Genomic DNA, 20,107 nt, shown 5'->3' with positions numbered 1-20,107 from the left:
GTTGGCTTCCCTCTGCAACGTTGTAAAATACAGTAGCATTGATGCTTAAATTTCCTCTTTAATTTGAAATTCTCATACGTTACTGGTAGGAATGTAAAGTGTTGGAGCTGGCTTTGAAAAATATTTTGGTCAAAATGGTAAACGTAGAGTTACCTTATGACCTAGCAGTTCTACTTCTACAACACTTATTTCTTTTTTAAATTTATTTTTTATTGAAAAAAAAATGGTTAGATGCCACAAAGTAGGTGTCAGTGCCTTAACCATATGCATGTTGTCAGGCCCGAGAGCTTCTTCCATCCTTGTCGAGGGCAGTGCTAACCTTCTCTCCTTTCATACAACACATAGCAGTTCTACTTCTAGATATCTACTCAATAGAAACGAAAACGTGTCCACACAACTTGCACACAAATGTTCATACCAGCACTATTCATAACTGCCAAAAAATGGAAGTGCTCTAAATGTCCATCAACTGAATGGAAAAATTAAATGTGGTATATCCATACCACATTTGGTTATAAAAGTGATAAAAGTGCTGATATGTGCTACAAAATAGATGAACTTTCAAAACATCACGCTAAATGAAAAAACCAGGCACAAAAAGCCACACATTGTATGATTTCATTTATATGAACATTAGAAGAGGCAAATCACAGTGAAAAAAAAGTAGACTGGTGGTTGCCTAGGGCTGGAGGAGTGTGGAGGAATGGGGAGTGACTGCTGTTGGTTACGTAGTTTCTTTTTTTTAAAATTAATTCATTTTCAAATTGTTTATTTACAGTTTATAGAAATACAATTCGTTATTTTAATTTAATTTTATTTTTAATTAATTTATTCATTTTTTCGCTGTGTTGGATCTTCGTTGCTGTGAGCAGGCTTTCTGTAGTTGCAGTGAGCGGGGGCTACTTTTCATTGTGGTGCGCGGGCTTCTCATTGCGGTGTCTTCTTTTGTTGTGGAGCACGGGCTCTAGGTGCGTGGGCTTCAGTAGTTCTAGCACACGGGCTCAGTAGCTGTGGCGCACAGGCTTAGTTGCTCCACGACATGTGGGATCTTCCCGGACCAGGGCTCAAACCTGTGCCCCCTGCATTGGCAGGTGGATTCTTAACCACTGCGCCACCAGGGAAGCCCAGTTGTTGTTGTTGTTTTTTAAATAAATAAATAATTATTTTGCTGCGCCGGGTGTTAGTTGCGGCTTGCAGGATCTAGTTCCCTGACCGGGGGTCAAACCTGGGCTCCCTGCATTGGGAGTGTGGAGTCTTAACCACTGGACCCCCGGGGAAGTCCCCGTAGTTTCTTTTTGAGGTGTTGAAATGGTCAAAAATTAGATTTTGGTGATGGTTGCACAACTGTGAATGTACTAACCACCATGAAGTTGTGCGCTTTAAATGGGGGCAAATTATTGTCTCAATAAAAGTGTTTATTTCCCTCTGTAGTCTGTAAATGTAAGTCAAAAGTGATTGCATAGTTCTGGTTCTGTCTTAGGCACTTGATACATTATTTCATTTAATCTTTGAAATCACTATTGTATTAACACTTCCTCCTCCCACCTTTTTCAGAAAAGCAAGAAAAATGGACTAAAAACATAAGAACTGAGGTCTGTCTGATGTTTTTGCTACTAGTTCATGTTGCTCTTCAGGCCACTACTGTCTTAATTCCAGCCATACCATGTTGAAGTAACTTCAAGATTTAGAAAGGTCTTCCTTCAGTCAACCCACATTTGTCTCCCTCTGGCTTCTACCAGTTAGTTATACTTGGAATTTAGTATTCTTTTAAATATGGTACTCCTCCCATTTATGGCCGTAAGCTTTTGGAGTAGATGCTAATTAATGTTGATAAATATGTTCTAGATATTTACTATATTAGATTTGAATTTTGACTGGTAGATAATGATGGAAAGAGTGGGGAATATTTGTGTAGATGTCTTGCATAATTATGTTCACATATGTTTAATATGTAGCCTCAGGTTTAATTTTAAGCCTTCTGAGGTAAAAGTATTGACGTTAACTGTCATGTTCTCACTACTGTGCAGCTAAAATTGCACCCAGTTGAAAACTTACATTGTTTTATCTTAACATGGTTACAGAGTATTTTTTATTACTCTGCAATAAACTATTGACCTGAAGAGCAGAAGGTTTACTTCTGAACAGAGAAGATGTATCTTTGAATCAGCTGAGTATAGGATAGAAGAAGTTTGATTCAATGCATACTTTATTTATTTTTAAAATTTATTTTATTTTATTTATTTATTTTTGGCTTCATTGGGTCTTTGTTTCTGCACGCGGACTTTCTCTAGTTGTGGCGAGTGGGGGCTACTCTTCATTGTGGTGCACGGGTTTCTCATTGTGGTGGCTTCTCGTGTTGCAGAGCATGGACTCTAGGCACGTGGGCTCAGTAGTTGTGGCTCGCGGGCTCTAGAGCGCAGGCTCAGTAGTTGTGGTGCACAGGCTTAGTTGCTCCGCGGCATGTGGGATCTTCCCCGGACCAGGGCTCGAACCCATGTCCCCTGCATTGGCAGGCAGATTCTTAACCACTGCACCACCAGGGAAGCCCACATACTTTATTTATTTATTTTTAATTGCTTTACAATGGTGTGTTAGTTTCTGCTTTATAACAAAGTGAATCAGTTATACATATACATATGTTCCCATATGTCTTCCCTCTTGCATCTCCCTCCCTCCCACCCTCCCTATCCCACCCCTCCAGGCTGTCACAAAGCACCGAGCCAATATCCCTGTGCCATGCGGCTGCTTCCCACTAGCTATCTACCTTACTACGTTTGTTAGTGTGTATATGTCCATGACTCTCTCTTGCCCTGTCACAGCTCACCCTTCCCCCTCCCCATATCCTCAAGTCCGTTCTCCAGTAGGTCTGCATCTTTATTCCTGTGTTACCCCTAGGTTCTTCATGACATTTTTTTTTCTTAAATTCCATATATATGTGTTAGCATACGGTATTTGTCTTTTTCTTTCTGACTTACTTCACTCTGTATGACAGACTCTAGGTCTATCCACCTCATTACAGCTCAGTTTCGTTTCTTTTTATGGCTGAGTAATATTCCATTGTATATATGTGCCACATCTTCTTTATCCATTCATCCAATGATGGGCACTTAGGTTGTTTCCATCTCCGGGCTATTGTAAATAGAGCTGCAATGAACATTTTGGTACATGACTCTTTTTGAATTTTGGTTTTCTCAGGGTATATGCCCAGTAGTGGGATTGCTGGGTCATATGGTAGTTCTATTTGTAGTTTTTTAAGGAACCTCCATACTGTTCTCCATAGTGGCTGAACCAATTCACATTCCCACCAGCAGTGCAAGAGTGTTCCCTTTTCTCCACACCCTCTCCAGCATTTATTGTTCTAGATTTTTTGATGATGGCCATTCTGACTGGTGTGAGATGATATCTCATTGTAGTTTTGATTTGCATTTCTCTAATGATTAGTGATGTTGAGCATTCTTTCATGTGTTTGTTGGCCACATACTTTATTTTTAAGTAAGTTGTAATAATATTCTACGAATGAAAACCCCATTAAATTAGGAAAACTCTAGCTCAGTGATTTGTCGAACTTACTATTGGAGATTAGGTTGTGAATTTTCCTCTTTTTCCTTTGTGTTATAAGTACTTTTATATATGAAATTGAGTATAAATACCGATGCTAATAGCCTTCAATGAGTCTTCCCTTCTGCACATGCATATTTAAAATAAAATAGCATTTTCTTTTGTACAATAAGTTAGTTAAAGCAGGTTTAATATTGTAACTTCCTTGAGTTCCAAGCTTGAAACTGAAAATTCCTGATGGAAATAGAGCTCACATCTACCATGAGGTGGAAGGTAAAATATTTGTTGAACTAAAGAGTGCATAAATATAGGCTGCATCCTGTGGGAGGAGATACGATTACTGATGATGGTGTACCAATATAAATAACTAAGAATCGTCCCCTAAGAATCGTCCCCTTCCTTTATTTCAGTCTGGTAACACTGTGTACATAGTGTTAAGATTTTTGTTTCTAAATTCTTTGAGTGCTCCTCAAAGCTAATGAGTGTTGTCAAGTTACCCAGACAGTGCTAGTATTAGTTTCATTTGTGAAAATAAGGAAACTTGAATTGTTATTCATATAAGTATTTTAGTACTGTAAACCATCTCATATTTGAGTCAAGTATGACTCAAGTAGGTCATAATAAATGTCTTTGTATTGTTACTTTTATACCTCATCCCTTCCAAGTTCTTTGTACATTTTTGTTGCTTTAGGTCGGGGATGGTAGTACTCTGGGAGAATGCGATGAATACAATGGATATGAATTGAGCGTAGAATGATGGGGTATATGTGGTTACCATTGGTAATATTAAGAGTTGAGAAAGAAGTGAAAAATCTAAGAAAGGAGATAGTTGATGATAAAGAATGACAAAGAGAGGAATAGATAAAAGAGTGTAAAACCACACAAAGAACTACTTATAGAAGTTACTTACATCTGTACTGGTAGATAATGGAGTGGCCTCTTGAAAATTAATTTCTTTATTAGATTATCTGCAAATTCAAAGTTATTTATTTCTAACTGTAGATTGTAGTACAAAGAAATAGTTTAATAATTTCCTTGGTCCTGCATATAAGCATATTTGTTTTTCATGTAGAGTCTTCAGAGAATCATGTATTGAAGATTCTTCTTTAAAAAGCAAGAACAATTCACACATCCTTAGATCATCTGCCTAAATTGTAAACCTTCTGACATCTTCAGTAGTAATTTAACATTCTGTTTTCCTCGGGACTTCCCTGGTGGTCCAGTGGTTAAGACTGCATTTCCACTGCAGGGGGCACGGTTCAATCCCTGGTCGGGGAACTAAGATGCCACATGCTATTTGACGTCGCCAAAATATTAAAACAAACAAACCAAAAATATATATATATAATAAATATTATTGCACATTCATTCAGTGTGAGGCACTTTAGATGCTTGGAATGCTCTACTAAGCAGGATAGACACCATGCATTTTAGAGAAGACCAGGCAAATAAGAAAGAGATGATAGAAGTGTGATCAAGTACTTTGACACAGGAGAAAGTACAGGGTGCTATAGGACAGGTCAGGAAGAAGTGATTATGGAAGCTGAAACTTAAATGATAAGTAGGAGTTAGCCAGGAGAAGAGGATATCAAGGTGTGTTATTGAAAGAAGAAATGTATGAAGACCCTGAGTCCAAAAAAAAAATTTTTTTTTTTAAAAATATGACTTGTTGAGCACTTGTATTGAATGTAGGGTAGATGTGAGATTTGAGAGCGAGGCTAGAATCAGTTTAACAGTGTGGGCTTACATAAACGGAATGAGAAGTCGTTAAAGGGCCTTAAGTAGAGTAGTGACATGAATCGGGTTTGTTTTAAAGGGCTCTCTGGTTTCAGTGTGGAGAATGGATTGGAGGGAAGAAAACTGAAGGCAGTAAAGTCAAAAACTGTTCAGTAACCCAGGTGAAGAATGATAGTTTCCTTTAAAGACATGGTGTTCTGTGGATGGAAAGAAGTAGATATCATTGAAAGCAGTAAGGTTATTTTAAGAATTAAAAAGGATCAAGGAGTGGAAAGTCTCCATTAGTTTTAAGTGTTTTGAAGTCATTAGTGAATGGAAGTGCTTTTTCAGATGGCTTGTAAGTTAGTGAGTGAATATGTGAGGAATTAAGAACAGATAGTATAGACAAGTCACAGGGAGAGAAGTGGAAGCATGATAATTCTTTTAGCTTCTTTTCATAAATAGCTTACATTTGGAGCATATATATTTTTTGAATTTTATTTTTTTATACAGTGGGTTCTTATTAGTTATCCATTTTATACATATTAGTGTATAATGTCAATCCCAATCTCCCAGTTCATCACAGCATATATTGATGAGTTAATTTTTGCAAGGTACTAGAACATAGCTTGGTTCATAGTAATTAATCTGTTAAATGTTAAAGAATTTTGACCTAGATGACTATCATATATATGTGTCAGGTATAATCCTCCTCCTCCTCCTGTTCCTCCTCCAAAAGCTCATAAGTAAGAGCTGATGAAGTAGATTTCATTTCAAGGTGATATGATAGAGTTAGCGTTTTCACATCGTTGATTTCTTATTCTTTCATGCTTAAATAAGTACACTCAGAATCTGAAATTAGATTGTGTGAGTTTGTATCTTCTGTTGTAAACTACTTACTTGATATTGGGTAAATTTCTTAAACTCTGAGCCTCAGTGCCTGGCAAATAATAGTAGGCCTTTAAATATTTGTCAAAAATTTTTTTAAAGTATTTAAGAAAAAAAGTGCTACAAAAAAATCAGGAGTAATCTTATAGTCACTTTCTACTTCTGTTTCCATGTACTGATTTTGCTTACTTTTTCCTTCAAACCTATTCTACACCCTTCACTCTAGAAAAATTGCCATTTACTATCTATATTTTGATTTTCTGTACTACTCTATCTACCTGAATGGATCTTAGTCCATGTTAAATTTCTCATAGCATCTAACACTATGCTAGGTAATTTATAAACACCTAGTTAATTGTTGGGTTTCTTTGAGCATTTATTAAAAGGTTTAAAAAGAATGTATGTCATTGATAGCATTTGGCTCACTGAATGCTTTGTCTCCTACACCCTTCCCTTCACTTAGGCAAAATGATGTAAGTATGAGCATTTTTTTTAGCTCGAGGATTTCATTTTCTTATAGTTCTACTTAAACTATATATGTTTTACTTCTGTACTTTAAAACTCAAATGTGCTTTATATTCTAGGTCCGGTTTATCACTAAAATATGGCATCCTAATATTAGTTCCGTCACAGGGGCTATTTGTTTGGATATCCTGAAAGATCAATGGTAAGAGATTTTGAATTCACCTTCAACCCTCTCTCATATGAATTCTAAGACTGTTTAGAGTGTTAAATGTGTACTTGCCTCAAAACATAAGCATATATTATACTTTTATTTGGCAATAATTTTAAAACTAGATGAAGTCTCTTAAGTACATAAGAGAAAATATGTTACAGTTGAAATTGGAATTTATATTTAAATAGTGATTTATTAGGTAATGTCAGATGCTAGCTTTCCATCTTGAAAAATCTTGGATTTTATTTGTTGCTTTGGTAAATTTGATTTTTTGCTATCTCAGAAAGATATTTGTGAAAGACTAAAATAATTTAAGTATTGTAGTAATCAGCTCTGACTTGGATGGAACGTAGACAACGAAAACGTTAAAACGTATTAATTGAGTGCGATTAAGGTTCTAAGATTCTAAGAAGTACCTTTGTAGGTGGTATCGTCATTTGTACAGTGCTTTCACATGTTTTGTATGATTTTATCTTGGCAGTATAGTGTTTAACCACTAGGTTAAAATCGTGGCTCTGCAATTTACTCATTTTTGTGGTCTTGAGTAAATTACCTGGTCTTTTGCCTTCGTTTCCTTATTGGAAAAAATTGGGGGTTAATACCTATTTCATAGGGCTGTTGAGAAGAGTAAATGAGTTGTTTTATGTATTTCTCTTAGATTAGAGCCTGGCATATTCTAACAGTATGGATTGAACAACCAAGACGAGATATAAAAAGACATTGGGGTGGAAGAAAACAATAAGTTATGTGTTTGATTTGTTAAGAAAGGGAAAGAAATGAACCTGAATAAGCTGAAACAGGATGACAGCATTTAGCATATGGGTCACTTGGTATATTTAGTAATTGGATAAACAGACAAGAGTTGCTGGTTTTGTTTTGTTTTTCCATTCTAATAGCACACCTGAGTAAAGCCTCTCCCTCAGTAGATCATCTCTTGGGATCCAGTTTCTTGATCTGTATTCCATACTGTTAAACATTGAACATTGTGGACTAGACCTAACTTTATCTTCTGTCATTCTTTTGATTTGTGACTTTTCATAATTTATTGAATTTCTGTGCCTCCATGTTTTTATCTATAAAGTCATCTCGAAGACCCCTTATAGCTCTGTTGTTCAGTGATATTAATGAAAATTTGCAGTATTAGAGACATTGTCCTTTTTTTCACTTGGTTTCTAGGACATCAGTTCTTCTGTTCTCCCCTTCCTTTTCCCACTCCTAGACTTCTCAGCTAGTTCCTCCCTCATCTCCTGGAGCTTTGTACATGAGAATACCTCAGGGCTAAGTCTGCTTTTTTCCAATCTATACTCATTTCCTTGGTGAGCTCATCTGATTTCATAACTTCACTGTTTATATACTTGCAACTCACATTTTATGAACTCTAGACTCATGTCCTGCTGCCTGTTTAACATCTATACTTGAATATGTAATGGACATCTCAAACTTAAACATGTTGGAAACTGAACTGTTTCCCCAGCCCAAAATTTACTTCTTCCCCATGTAAGTTTTGGCAGCTACATCCTTGCAGTTGCTAAGGCCAAAACTTCATCGTGATTCTTGTTTCTTCTTTCTTCTTTCTCTGGTACCTTTATACCAGAGAAATCTGCAAATCCTCTTGTTGAAACCGCCAACATTTTAGCAGCAGTTCATTACTACTACCTTGGTCCAAAGTTGCATTGCCTCTTGCCTGGACGGTTACAGTAGCCTGTCCTTCTGCTTCTGACTTTACTCAGGCTATTCTCAGCAGACAGAATGAAACCTCCACCCCTTTGAAAACAAAACTCCACACTAAAATTTTCCACTGTCTTCTCTTTTTGCTCAGAGTTAAACCAGCAGTACTACCACTTCTGATTATCTTCCTATAAATAGTTGAAAGATTATGGTGTATATAGAGAACTTGAAATTTTGTATCAGAACACTTTTTATCAGCTATTCCCATTTCCTAAGGCAGGTCAAATAGCTGAATTTAGTCTTTTCATATCTATATCATTGAAATACTAAAAGATATCAGAGACATCAGATAAAATAGGTGAGATTGGATATCCATGGGTTTGTCAGCCCCCCCCCCTTTATTGAAGTAAATTGACATTCAGTGGATATCCCCCCCTTTATTGAAGTAAATTGACATTCAGTGGATATCCCCCTCTTTATTGAAGTAAATTGACATTCAGTGGATATCTAAATGTCAATGTTTAGGCTAATTTGGAACAGTTATCTTAGAAAACAGTTTGTTAACCTTGGTCTTTATTAATACATGTGGATGGTGATTTACCTTTAATATTTAACAACTTATGTTAGTATGGGTTATTTCTTAACTTTGTAACTTACCCTGTGTGGAAACCATATTATGTTTTTCTGCGACACCTCTTATGACTAAAGGTGTCTGTTTACCTGGGGAAGAAAATGACAACACATAAAAATTGCACTCATTGATACTGCTCTTCCAAAAGACACAAACGGGCATTAAGAGAATATCTGTATGGTTGATAAGCTGCGCTCAGCACCATTAGTCATCAGGGAAATGCAAATTCAAATCACAATTAGGTGCCACTACACACTTGCAAATGGTTCTCATGCATTGCTGGTAAGAATGTGGTTCAGCCACTCAACCAGCAGTATCTGCCAAAGCTAAATAAGTATACACCTTCACTATTGGCACAGCAGTTCTACTCCTAGGTATATATCCAAGAGAAATCCGAGAGAAATGAGTGCATATGTCCACCAAAAGACTTGTACAAGAATATTCATAGCAGATTTATTCAAACTGCAAGTCACCCAAATGTCTGTAAACAAGAGAATGGATATATAATGCTATAATCATGCAGTGGAACACTACATAGCAGTTAAAAAAAAAAAAGGCATGTTGACACAAACAACATGGATGATTCTCATAGACATGTGGAGTGGCAACAACCAGACACAAAGGAGTACATACTGTATGATTTCATTTTATGAAATTCAACATGAGTCAAAGCTAATTTTGGGTGATAGAAACTAGGACAGTGGTGGGTAGGTAGGGTCGTGAATAACAGGGGCAAGAGTGAGGCTTTCTGAGTGCTGGAAGTACTACGTATTTTGATCTAGCTGGTGGTTACCACGGGTGTATACATATATAAAAATTCATCTAGCTGTCAAGCATTTTACTCTGATTATACCTTAACAAAAAAATATAACAAAAAAGCTGCCGTTATTTTTAAGTAGCATTCAATAATGAACATAGATTATTAATGATTTTCTGGAAGATCCTTAACAGACAAGTTAGTCAACAATACACACAATTTGGTGCTTACTCTACATATTAAAGGCCCCACCTATCCATATGAATGAATATTAGCCATATTAACTGTGCTTATTGATTTTTGAGATCTGAGCAAAATTAATTTACTGAAGATAGATTTATAAAGTACTCATTTTTATCCACTGATTAATTAAAATTAGCTAACACATTTTGAAATTTCATACTTCTGTTTGCCTTTTAGGATTTGTTTTTAATAGATTTATGCTAATTTTACACATTAAATGCTAAAAATATTAATGTAGTATGAATTTAATCAGTTTGTGAAAAGCAAAATAAATGGAATAGAAAGTTTTATTTTTGTTTGTGTATTTTTTCACATTACCAAGTTTAGGTTTTAAAATTTATGTAGAACAAAAAGTGTACACATTTCTTTATACCATCAAAGATGTTATAGTTTCTATAGTATTTATGGTCCAAAGAATAAGTTTTGTTTTAATGTTAATTTTATTACAGCTAATTATGAAAACATTGTCATTGTTTGCCATTGGTCTTGTGTTCAGCTTTTAAAAACTTTTCATTTAGGCTTCTTTTTAGCTAATTAATTCTTAATGGTTTATGAATACCTCCCTTGCATTTATTATGAAAGTTTTCAAGCATACAGAAGACTTAAAACTTTGCTCATTGAGATTGTTACGAATTGAATCTAAAGTTACAGCTCTAGATTTTTCCTTCAGTTTTGAGAATAAACTGTCCCTTTGCATTCCCACCAACAGTGCACAGGATTCCAATTACTCCACATCCTTGCCACCGTTATTTTCTGTTTTTTTGACAGTAGCTGTCTTAATGGATGTGAGATGGTATCTCATTGTTTCATTTACATTTTCCTAATGATTAGTGATGTTAAGCATCTTTTCATGTGCTTATCGGCTACTGGTATATCATCTTTGGAGAAATGCTTGTTTAAGTCCTTTCTTGGTCAGGTTTGTTTTTTGTTGTTGAGTTGAAGGAGTTCTTTATATATTTCAGGTATTAACTCCCTTGTCAGATCTATGATTTGTAAATATTTTCTCCCCATTCTGTGACTGTATTCTATTCTTTTCCTCTATTGACTTTCACTCTGTTGACTGTATTCTCTGCCTAGGAAGATTTAAAAAATTTTTTCTTTTTCTATGCACAGGAGTTTTTAATTTTGATGTAGTTAATAGACCAGTTTCTCTATTTTTTTCTTTTGTTGCCTGTGCTTTTGCCTGTCCTTTGATATCCAAGAAATCATGGCCAACTGCTGTGTCGTGGACCTTTCACCCTATGTTTTCTACTAAGAGTTTTATAATAAGTTTAGTCTTGGGAATTCCCGAGAGGTCCAGTGGTTAGAACTCAGTGCCTTCACTGCCGGGGCCCTGGTTGGGGAAATAAGATCCCACAAGCCATGCGGTGCAGCCCCCCTGCAAAAAATTAGTCTTACGTTTAGGTCTTTCATCCATTTTGAGTTAATTTTTTTTCTGATTTTTTTAAACATTGAAGAATAGTTAATTTACAATGTAGTGTTAGTTTCAAGTGCACAGCAAAGTGATTCAGTTATACATATATATGTATATATTCTTTTTCTGATTCTTTTCCATTAAAAGTTGTTATAAGATATTGAGTATAGTTCCCTGTGTTGAGTTAATTTTTATATATAAGGCATGGCAAAGGTCCACCTTCACTCTTCTGAGAGCTCATTAAGTTGTTGTTTGTTTTTCCTATCATAGTAGCTTTATTTATTTTAGCATCTTTATTGGAGTATAATTTCTTTACACAATGGTGTGTTAGTTTCTGCTTTATAACAGAGTGAAGTAGCTGTACATATACATATATCCCCATATCTCCTCCCTCTTGCGTCTCCCTCCCACCCTCCCTATCCCACCCCTCTAGGTGGTCACAAAGCACTGAGCTGATCTCCCTGTGCTATGTGGCTGCTTTGCACTAGCTATCTATTTAATTTAATTAATTTATTTATTTTTTAATTTCTTGGAGTATAGTTGATTTACAATGTTGTGTTTCAGGTGTACAGCAAACTGAATCAGTTATAGATATACATGTATCCCACATTTTCGGCAAATTAAGAAAAAATGACAATGTTAGGAGAAATTGGGAGCTTCCTCCTTTTTCTTTTTTAATTTTTTTTTACTTGAAGAAGACTATTATTTTCTCTCCTTGTGCCAATGCTTTTCTTTTTTTTTAATTTTTAATTTAATTTTATTTTTCTATACAGCAGGTTCTTCTTAGTCATCAATTTTATACATATCAGTGTATACATGTCAATACCAATTGCCCAATTCATCACACCACCATCCCCACCCCTCCGCGGCATCCCCCCCTTGGTGTCCATACGATTGTTCTCTACATCTGTGTCTCAACTTCTGCCCTGCAAACCGGTTCATCTGTACTGTTTTTCTAGGTTCCACATACATACGTTAATATACGATATTTGTTTTTCTCTTTCTGACCTCACTCTGTATGACAGTCTCTAGATCCACCCACGTCTCAACAAATGACCCAATTTCATTCCTTTTTATGACCGAGTAATATTCCATTGTATATATGTACCACATCTTCCTTATTCATTCGTCTGTCGATGGGCATTTAGGTTGCTTCCATGACCTGGCTATTGTAAATAGTGCTGCAATGAACGCTGGGGTGCATGTGTCTTTTTGAATTATGGTTGTCCTAGGGTGTATGCCCAGTAGTGGGATTGCTGGATCATATGGTAATCTTATTTTTAGTTTTTTAAGGAACCTCCATACTGTTCTCCATAGTGGCTGTATCAATTTACATTCCCACGAACATTGCAAGAGGGTTCCCTTTTCTCCACACCCTCTCCAGCATTTGTTTGTAGATTTTCTGATGATGCCCATTCAGACTGGTGTGAGGTGATACCTCATTGTAGTTTTGATTTGCATTTCTCTAATAATTAGTGATGTTGAGCAGCTTTTCATGTGCTTCTTGGCCATCTGTAGGTCTTCTTGGAGAAATGTCTGTTTAGGTCTTCTGCCCTTTTTTGGATTGGGTTGTTTTTTTTTAATATTGAGGTGCATGAGCTGTTTATATATTTTGGAGATTAATCCTTTGTCCGTTGATTTGTTTGCAAATATTTTCTCCCATTCTGAGGGTTGTCTTTTGGTCTTGTTTATGGTTTCCTTTGCTGTGCAAAAGCTTTGAAGTTTCATTAGGTCCCATTTGTTTATTTTTGTTTTTATTTCCATTACTCTAGGAGGTGGATCAGAAAGGATCTTACTGTGATTTATGTCAAAGAGTGTTCTTCCTATGTTTTTCTCTAAGAATTTGATAGTGCCCGGTCTTACGTTAAGGTCTCGAATCCATTTTGAGTTTATTTTTGTGTATGGTGTGAGGGAGTGTTCTAATTTCATTGTTTTACATATAGCTGTTCAGTTTTCCCAGCACCACTTATTGAAGAGACTGTCTTTTCTCCATTGTATATCCTTGCCTCCTTTGTCATAGATTAGTTGACCATAGGTGCGTGGGTTTATCTCTGGGCTTTCTATCTTGTTGCATTGATCTTTGTGGCTGTTTTTGTGCCAGTACCATATTGTCTTGATTACTATAGCTTTGTAGTATAGTCTGAAATCAGGGAGTCTGATTCCTACCGCTTCGTTTTTTTCCCTAGACTGCTTTGGCTATTCGGGGTCTTTTGTGCCTCCATACAGATTTTAAGATTTTTGTTCTAGTTCCGTAAAAAATGCCATTGGTAATTTAATAGGGATTGGATTGAATCTGTAGATTGCTTTGGGTAGTATAGTCATTTTCACAATATTGATTCTTCCAATCGAAGAACATGGTATATCTCTCCATCTGTTGGTATCATCTTTAATTTCTTTCATCAGTGTCTTATAGTTTTCTGCATACAGGTCTTTTGTCTCCCTAGGTAGGTTTATTGCTAGGTATTTTATTCTTTTTGCTGCAGTGGTAAATGGGAGTGTTTCCTTAATTTCTCTTTCAGATTTTTCATCATTAGTGTATAGGAATGCAAGAGATTTCTGTGCATTAATTTTGTATCCTGCAACTTTACCAGATTCATTGATTAGCTCTAGTAGTTTTCTGGTGGCATCTTTAGGATTCTCTATGTATAGTATCATGTCCTCTGCAAACAGTGACAGTTTTACTTCTTCTTTTCCAATTTGTATTCCTTTTATTTCTTTTTCTTCTCTGATTGCCATGGCTAGGACTTCCAAAACTATGTTGAATAATGGTGGTAAGAGTGCACATCCTTGTCTTATTCCTGATCTTAGAGGAAATGCTTTCAGTTTTTCACCAAGGAGAATGATGTTTGCTGTGGGTTTATTGTATATGGCCTTTATTATGTTGAGGTAGGTTCCCTCTATGCCCACTTTCTGAAGAGTTTTTTTTAATCATAAATGGGTGTTGAATTTTGTCAGAAGCTTTTTCTGCATCTATTCAGATGATCATATGATTTTTCTCCTTCAATTTGTTAATATGGTGTATCACATTGATTGATTTGGGAATATTGAAGAATCCTTGCATCCCTGGGATAAATCCCACTTGATTATGGTGTGTGATCCTTTTAATGTGTTGTTGGATTCTGTTTGCTAGTATTTTGTTGAGGATTTTTGCATCTGTATTCATCAGTGCTATTGCTCTGTAATTTTCTTTTTTTGTAGTATCCTTGTCTGGTTTTGGTATCAGGGTGATGGTGGCCTCATAGAATTAGTTTGGGAATGTTCCTTCCTCTGCAATGTTTTGGAAGAGTTTGAGAAGGATGGGTGTTGACTCTGCTCTAAATGTTTGATAGAATTCACGTGTGAAGCCATCTGGTCCTGGACTTTTGTTTGTTGGAAGATTTTTAATCACAGTTTCAATTTCATTACTTGTGATTGTTCTGTTCATATTTTCTATTTCTTCCTGGTTCAGTCTTGGAAGATGATACCTTTCTAAGAATTTGTCTATTTCTTCCAGGTTGTCCATTTTATTGGCATAGAATTGCTTGTAGTAGTCTTTTAGGATGCTTTGTATTTCTGCTGTGTCTGTTGTAACTTCTTTTTCATTTCTAATTTTATTGATTTGAGTCCTCTTCCTCTTTTTCTTGATGAGTCTGGCTAATGGTTTGTCAATTTTGTTTATCTTCTCAAAGAGCCAAGTTTAGTTTTATTAATCTTTGCTACTGTTTTCTTTGTTTCTATTTCATTTATTTCTGCTCTGATCTTTATGATTTCTTTCCTTCTGCTAACTTTGGGTTTTGTTTGTTCTTCTTTCTCTAGTTCCTTTAGGTGTAAGGTTAGATTGTTTGAGATTTTTCTTGTCTCTTGAGGTAGGCTTGTATAGCTATAAACTTCCCTCTTAGAACTGCTTTTGCTGAATCCTATAGGTTTTGGATCGTCGTGTTTTCATTGTCACTTGTCTCTAGGTATTTCTGATTTCCTATTTTGATGTCTTCGGTGATCTCTTGGTTATGTAGTAACGTATTGTTTAGCCTCCATGTGTTTGTGTTTTTTTTATGGTTTTTTTCCCTGTAATTCATTTCTAATCTCATAGCATTGTGGTCCGAAAAGATGGTTGGTATGATTTCAGTTTTTTAAATTTACTGAAGTTTGATTTGTGACCCAAGATGTGATCTATTCTGGAGAGTGTTCCGTACGCACTTGAGAAGAAAGTGTAATCTTCTGTTCTTGGATGGCATGTCCTATAAATATCAATTAAATCTATTTGGTCTGTTGTGTCATTTAAAGCTTTTGTTTCCGTATTAATTTTCTGTTTGGATGATGTGTCCATTGGTGTAAGTGAGGTGTTAAAGTCCCCCACTATTATTGTGTTACTGTCGATTTCCTCTTTTGTAGCTGTTAGCAGTTGCCTTATGTATCGAGGTGCTCCTATGTTGGGTCTATATATATTTATAATTATTATATCTTCTTGGATTGATCCCTTGATCATTATGTAGTGTCCTTCCTTGTCTCTTGTAACATTCTTTATTTTAAAGTCTATTTTATCTGATATGAGTATTGCTACTCCAGTTTTCTTTTGATTTCCATTGGCATGGAATATCTTTTTCCATCAGCTCACTTTCAGTCTGAATGTGTCCCTAGGTCTGAAGTGGGTCTCTTGTAGACAGCATATATATTGGTCTTGTTTTTGTATCCATTCAGGAAGCCTGTGTCTTTTGGTTGGAGCATTTAATCCATTCACGTTTAAGGTAATCATCGATATGCATGTTCCTATGACCATTTTCTTAATTGTTTTGGGTTCGTTTTTGTAGGTCCTTTTCTTCTCTTGTGTTTCCCACTTAGAGAGGTTCCTTTAGCATTTGTTGTAGAGTTGGTTTGGTAATGCTGAATTCTCTTAGCTTTTGCTTGTCTGTAACACTTTTGTGATTTCTCCATTGAATCTGAACAACATCCTTGCTGGGTAGAGTAATCTTGGTTGTCAGTTCTTCCCTTTCATCACTTTAAGTATATCATGCCACTCCCTTCTGGCTTGTATTGTTTCTGCTGAGAAATAAGCTGTTAACCTTATGGGAGTTCCCTTGTATGTTATTTGTCGTTTTTCCCTTGCTGCTTTCAATAATTTTTCTTTGTCTTTAATTTTTGCCAGTTTGCTTAATATGTGTCTTGGCGTGTTTCTCCTTTGGTTTATCCTGTATGGGAGTCTCTGTGCTTCCTGGACTTGGCTGGGTATTTGCTTTCCTATGTTAGGGAAGTTTTCGACTATAATCTCTTCAGATGTTTTCTCTGGTCCTTTTTCTCTCTTTTCTCCTTCTGGGACCCCTATAATGCGAATGTTGTTGTGTTTAATGTTGTCCCTGAGATCTCTTAGGCTGTCTTCATTTCTTTTCATTCTTTTTTCTTTATTCTGTTCTGCAGCAGTGAATTCCATCATTCTGTTTTCCAGGTCACTTATCCGTTCTTCTGCCTGTTATTCTGCTATTGATTCCTTCTAATGTAGTTTTCATTTCAGTTATTTTATTGTTCATCTCTGTTTGTTTGTTCTTTAATTCTTCTAGGTCTTTGTTAAACATTTCTTGCATCTTCTCGATCTTTGCCTCCATTCTTTTTCTGATGTCCTGTATGATCTTCACTATCATTATTCTGAATTCTCTTTCTGGAAGGTTGCCTATCTCCACTTCATTAGATGTTTTTCTGGGTTTTTATCTTGTTCCTTCATCTGGTACATAGCCCTCTGCCGTTTCATCTTGTCTATCTTTCTGTGAATGTGGTTTTTGTTCCACAGGCTGCAGGATTGTAGCTCTTCTTGCTTCTGCTGTCTGCCCTCTGGTGGATGAGGCTGTCTGAGAGGCTTGTGCAAGTTTCCTGATGGGAGGGACTGTTGGTTGGTAGAGCTGACTGTTGCTCTGCTGGGCAAGCTCAGTAAAAGTTTAATCTGCTTGACTGCTGATGGGTGCGGCTGGGTTCCTTCCCTGTTGGTGTTTGGCCTGAGGCAACCCAACACTGGAGCCTACCTGGGCTCTTTGGTGGGGCTAATGGTGGACTCTGGGAGGGCTCAGGCCAAGGAGTGCTTCCCAGAACTTATGCTGCCAGTGTCCTTGTCCCCTCGGTGAACCACAGCCACCACCCTCCACCCTCCCCTCCCCCGGCCTCTGTAGGAGACTCTTCAGCACTAGCAGGTAGGTCTGGTTCAGTATCCCCTGGGGTCACTGCTCCTTCCCCTGGGTCCCGATGCACACAGTACTTTGTGTGTGCCCTCCAAGCGTGGAGTCTCCGTTTCCCCCGGTCCTGTCAAAGTCCTGCAATTAAATTCTACTAGCCTTCAAAGTCTGATTCTCTAGGAATTCCTCCTCCCGTTGCCGGAACCCCAGGTTTGGAAGCCTGACGTGGGGCTCAGAACCTTCACTCCAGTGGGTGGATTTCTGTGGTATAAGTGTTCTCCAGTCTGTGAGTCACCCACCCAGCAGTTATGGGATTTGATTTTACTGTGCTTGCGCCCCTCCTACCGTCTCTTTGTGGCTTTTCCTTTGTCTTTAGCTGTGGGGTATCTTTTATGGTGAGTTCCCATGTCTTCCTGTCGATGATTGTCAAGCAGCTAGTTGTGGTTCTGGTGTTCTCACAAGAGGGAGAGCACGTCCTTCTATTCCGCCATCTTGGTTCAGGGCCCTAGCTATCTATTTTACATTTGGTAGTTTATATATGTCCATCCCACTCTCTCACTTTGTCCCAGCTTACACTTCCCCCTCCCAGTGTCCTCAAGTCCATTCTCTACGTCTGCGTTTTTATGCCTGTCCTGCCCCTAGGTTCTTTAGAACCGTGGTTTTTTTTTTTTTTTAAGATTCCATATATATGTGTTAGCATACAGTATTTGTTTTTCTCTTTCTGACTTACTTCACTCTGTATGACAGAGTCTAGGTCCATCCACTTCACTACAGATAACTCAATTTCATTTCTTTTCATGGCTGAGTAATATTCCATTGTGTATATGTGCCACATCTTTATCCATTCATCTGTCGATGGACACTTAGGTTGCTTCCATGTTCTGGCTATCGTAAATAGTAGAGCTCATTAAGTTGTAAAGAATAATGTTTATTGCCTTGTTGAGTTGTAAACATATTTGTTTTTATTGTAAATTAAAATTATTGAGTTTAATAGTTGTTTTAGTATATACAATTAAATACTCTTTGAAGATTTTTCTTCCATATTCAGATACATTTCCTTGAAATAATTTTATTTTATTTATTTATTCTCTTGGCCATGCCACGCATCATGTGGGATCAATTAAACATTATATAACTTAATATTTTGTTTAAAGTATTTTTATAGATTTCTAAATTGCGGAACTTCCCTTGTGGCCCAGTGGTCCCAATGCAGGGGGCACGGGTTCGATCCGTGGTTGGAGAACTAAGATCCTGCCTGCTGCGTGGTGTGGCCAAAAAAAAAAACAGATTTCTAAATCAGGATGCTTAATTCCACTGGGATATTAGAGTAGCCGGCTTTGTATATCCTATTTCTGTGATATTTTGTACTTTTGTCCTTTTTTGAGTGGTTTAAGTCAGCTTCAAGGTGATATATCTGGGCAGCTCTTGATGTGCATGTGCCTTTAAACATTCTCTGTACAATTGCCCAAATATAAAATGAAGTTAGAGTAAGTAAGTAAGAAAGATTTCATCTTGTTAATAGTGATAATGAATGGTAGAACAAGAATTAACATTTAAGGACTAAATTTGGAATTTTATGTTTTGATTACTGTCTTAAAAGAATATTGTCCATTCTAAAGATTTTAAAACTTCTGGTTGAAAATAAGCTGTGCACACTCTTAGGAAATTTAGAAATTTAGTCTAGAAAAATAATTTCTATTTTCCCAGCCCTGTTTCAGAATTAGAAATTTCCATTACACAGGACTGCCTTGGCAGTCCAGTGGTTAAGACTCCATGTTTCCAATCCAGGGGGCGCAGGTTTGATCCCTGGTTGGGGAACTAAGATCCCATGTGCCGTGCAGTGCAGCCCAAAAAAAAAAAAAATTTCCATTTCATATAACTATGTGTAGTGGTTTAAAAAGTTTTTAAAATTTTCTTTTCTTTTCAATGCTAGTTTAGCATTTCACCTAATTTTAAAACATCATAACCAAAGTTTTTCCTATTTCTGTAGCTTCTCTAAAAGGATGAGTTGATCAATAAAATTTTTTATTCTGATAGCTTTGTTTTTTAAACACAACTTTAAAAAATGCTTTTTGAGGTGTGATTTATCTTAAACTGTACACATTAAAAATGCACAATTTGATAAATGCACAGATACCTCCATGAAGCTATGACAAATCAAGATAGCGAACATAACCAACATAGACAAAAGTTTCCTAGTGAGTGTCCCTTTGTAATTTCTCCTTCCCACCCTTCCTGCTCCCCCATTCCCCAGCAACCACTGATCTGCTGTCACTATAGATTAGTTTGTATTTTCTAGAATTTAATATAAATGACAATTCTGATAGCATTTTAGATTAAGAACCATTTGTATTGTAATTTTTCTCTAGTAGATAAAATATAGACATGTTTGTGATACTGGTTTAATTATATTGGTTTAGAA

At 36.5% G+C, this 20,107-nt stretch overlaps 1 protein-coding gene and 1 non-coding gene across 4 annotated transcripts in view; one reads left to right on the top strand and one right to left on the bottom strand.

Annotated features, from left to right (window-relative positions):
- UBE2K (ubiquitin conjugating enzyme E2 K) overlaps positions 1 to 20,107 on the top strand; it is an 81,569-nt gene that overhangs the window by 48,653 nt on the left and 12,809 nt on the right. For all 3 annotated transcript variants that reach the window (XM_027103129.1, XM_027103130.1, XM_027103131.1), the window contains one exon: positions 6,747 to 6,829. In XM_027103129.1, the coding sequence (XP_026958930.1) occupies positions 6,747 to 6,829 (83 nt within the window). The remainder of the gene's footprint in view (positions 1 to 6,746; positions 6,830 to 20,107) is intronic.
- Positions 216 to 341, bottom strand: LOC113619344 (U6atac minor spliceosomal RNA). Its single transcript, XR_003432370.1, has one exon. It is a non-coding gene; the product is annotated as a U6atac minor spliceosomal RNA (small nuclear RNA).

This window comes from Aethalodelphis obliquidens, unplaced genomic scaffold (assembly GCF_003676395.1).
Source record: "Aethalodelphis obliquidens isolate GAN/ISIS:26980383/991018 unplaced genomic scaffold, ASM367639v1 scaffold6, whole genome shotgun sequence".
NCBI classification, from domain to species: Eukaryota; Metazoa; Chordata; class Mammalia; order Artiodactyla; family Delphinidae; genus Aethalodelphis; species Aethalodelphis obliquidens.
Note: the sequence above shows the minus strand (reverse complement) of the source record. Positions and strands in the feature narration are given on the sequence as shown.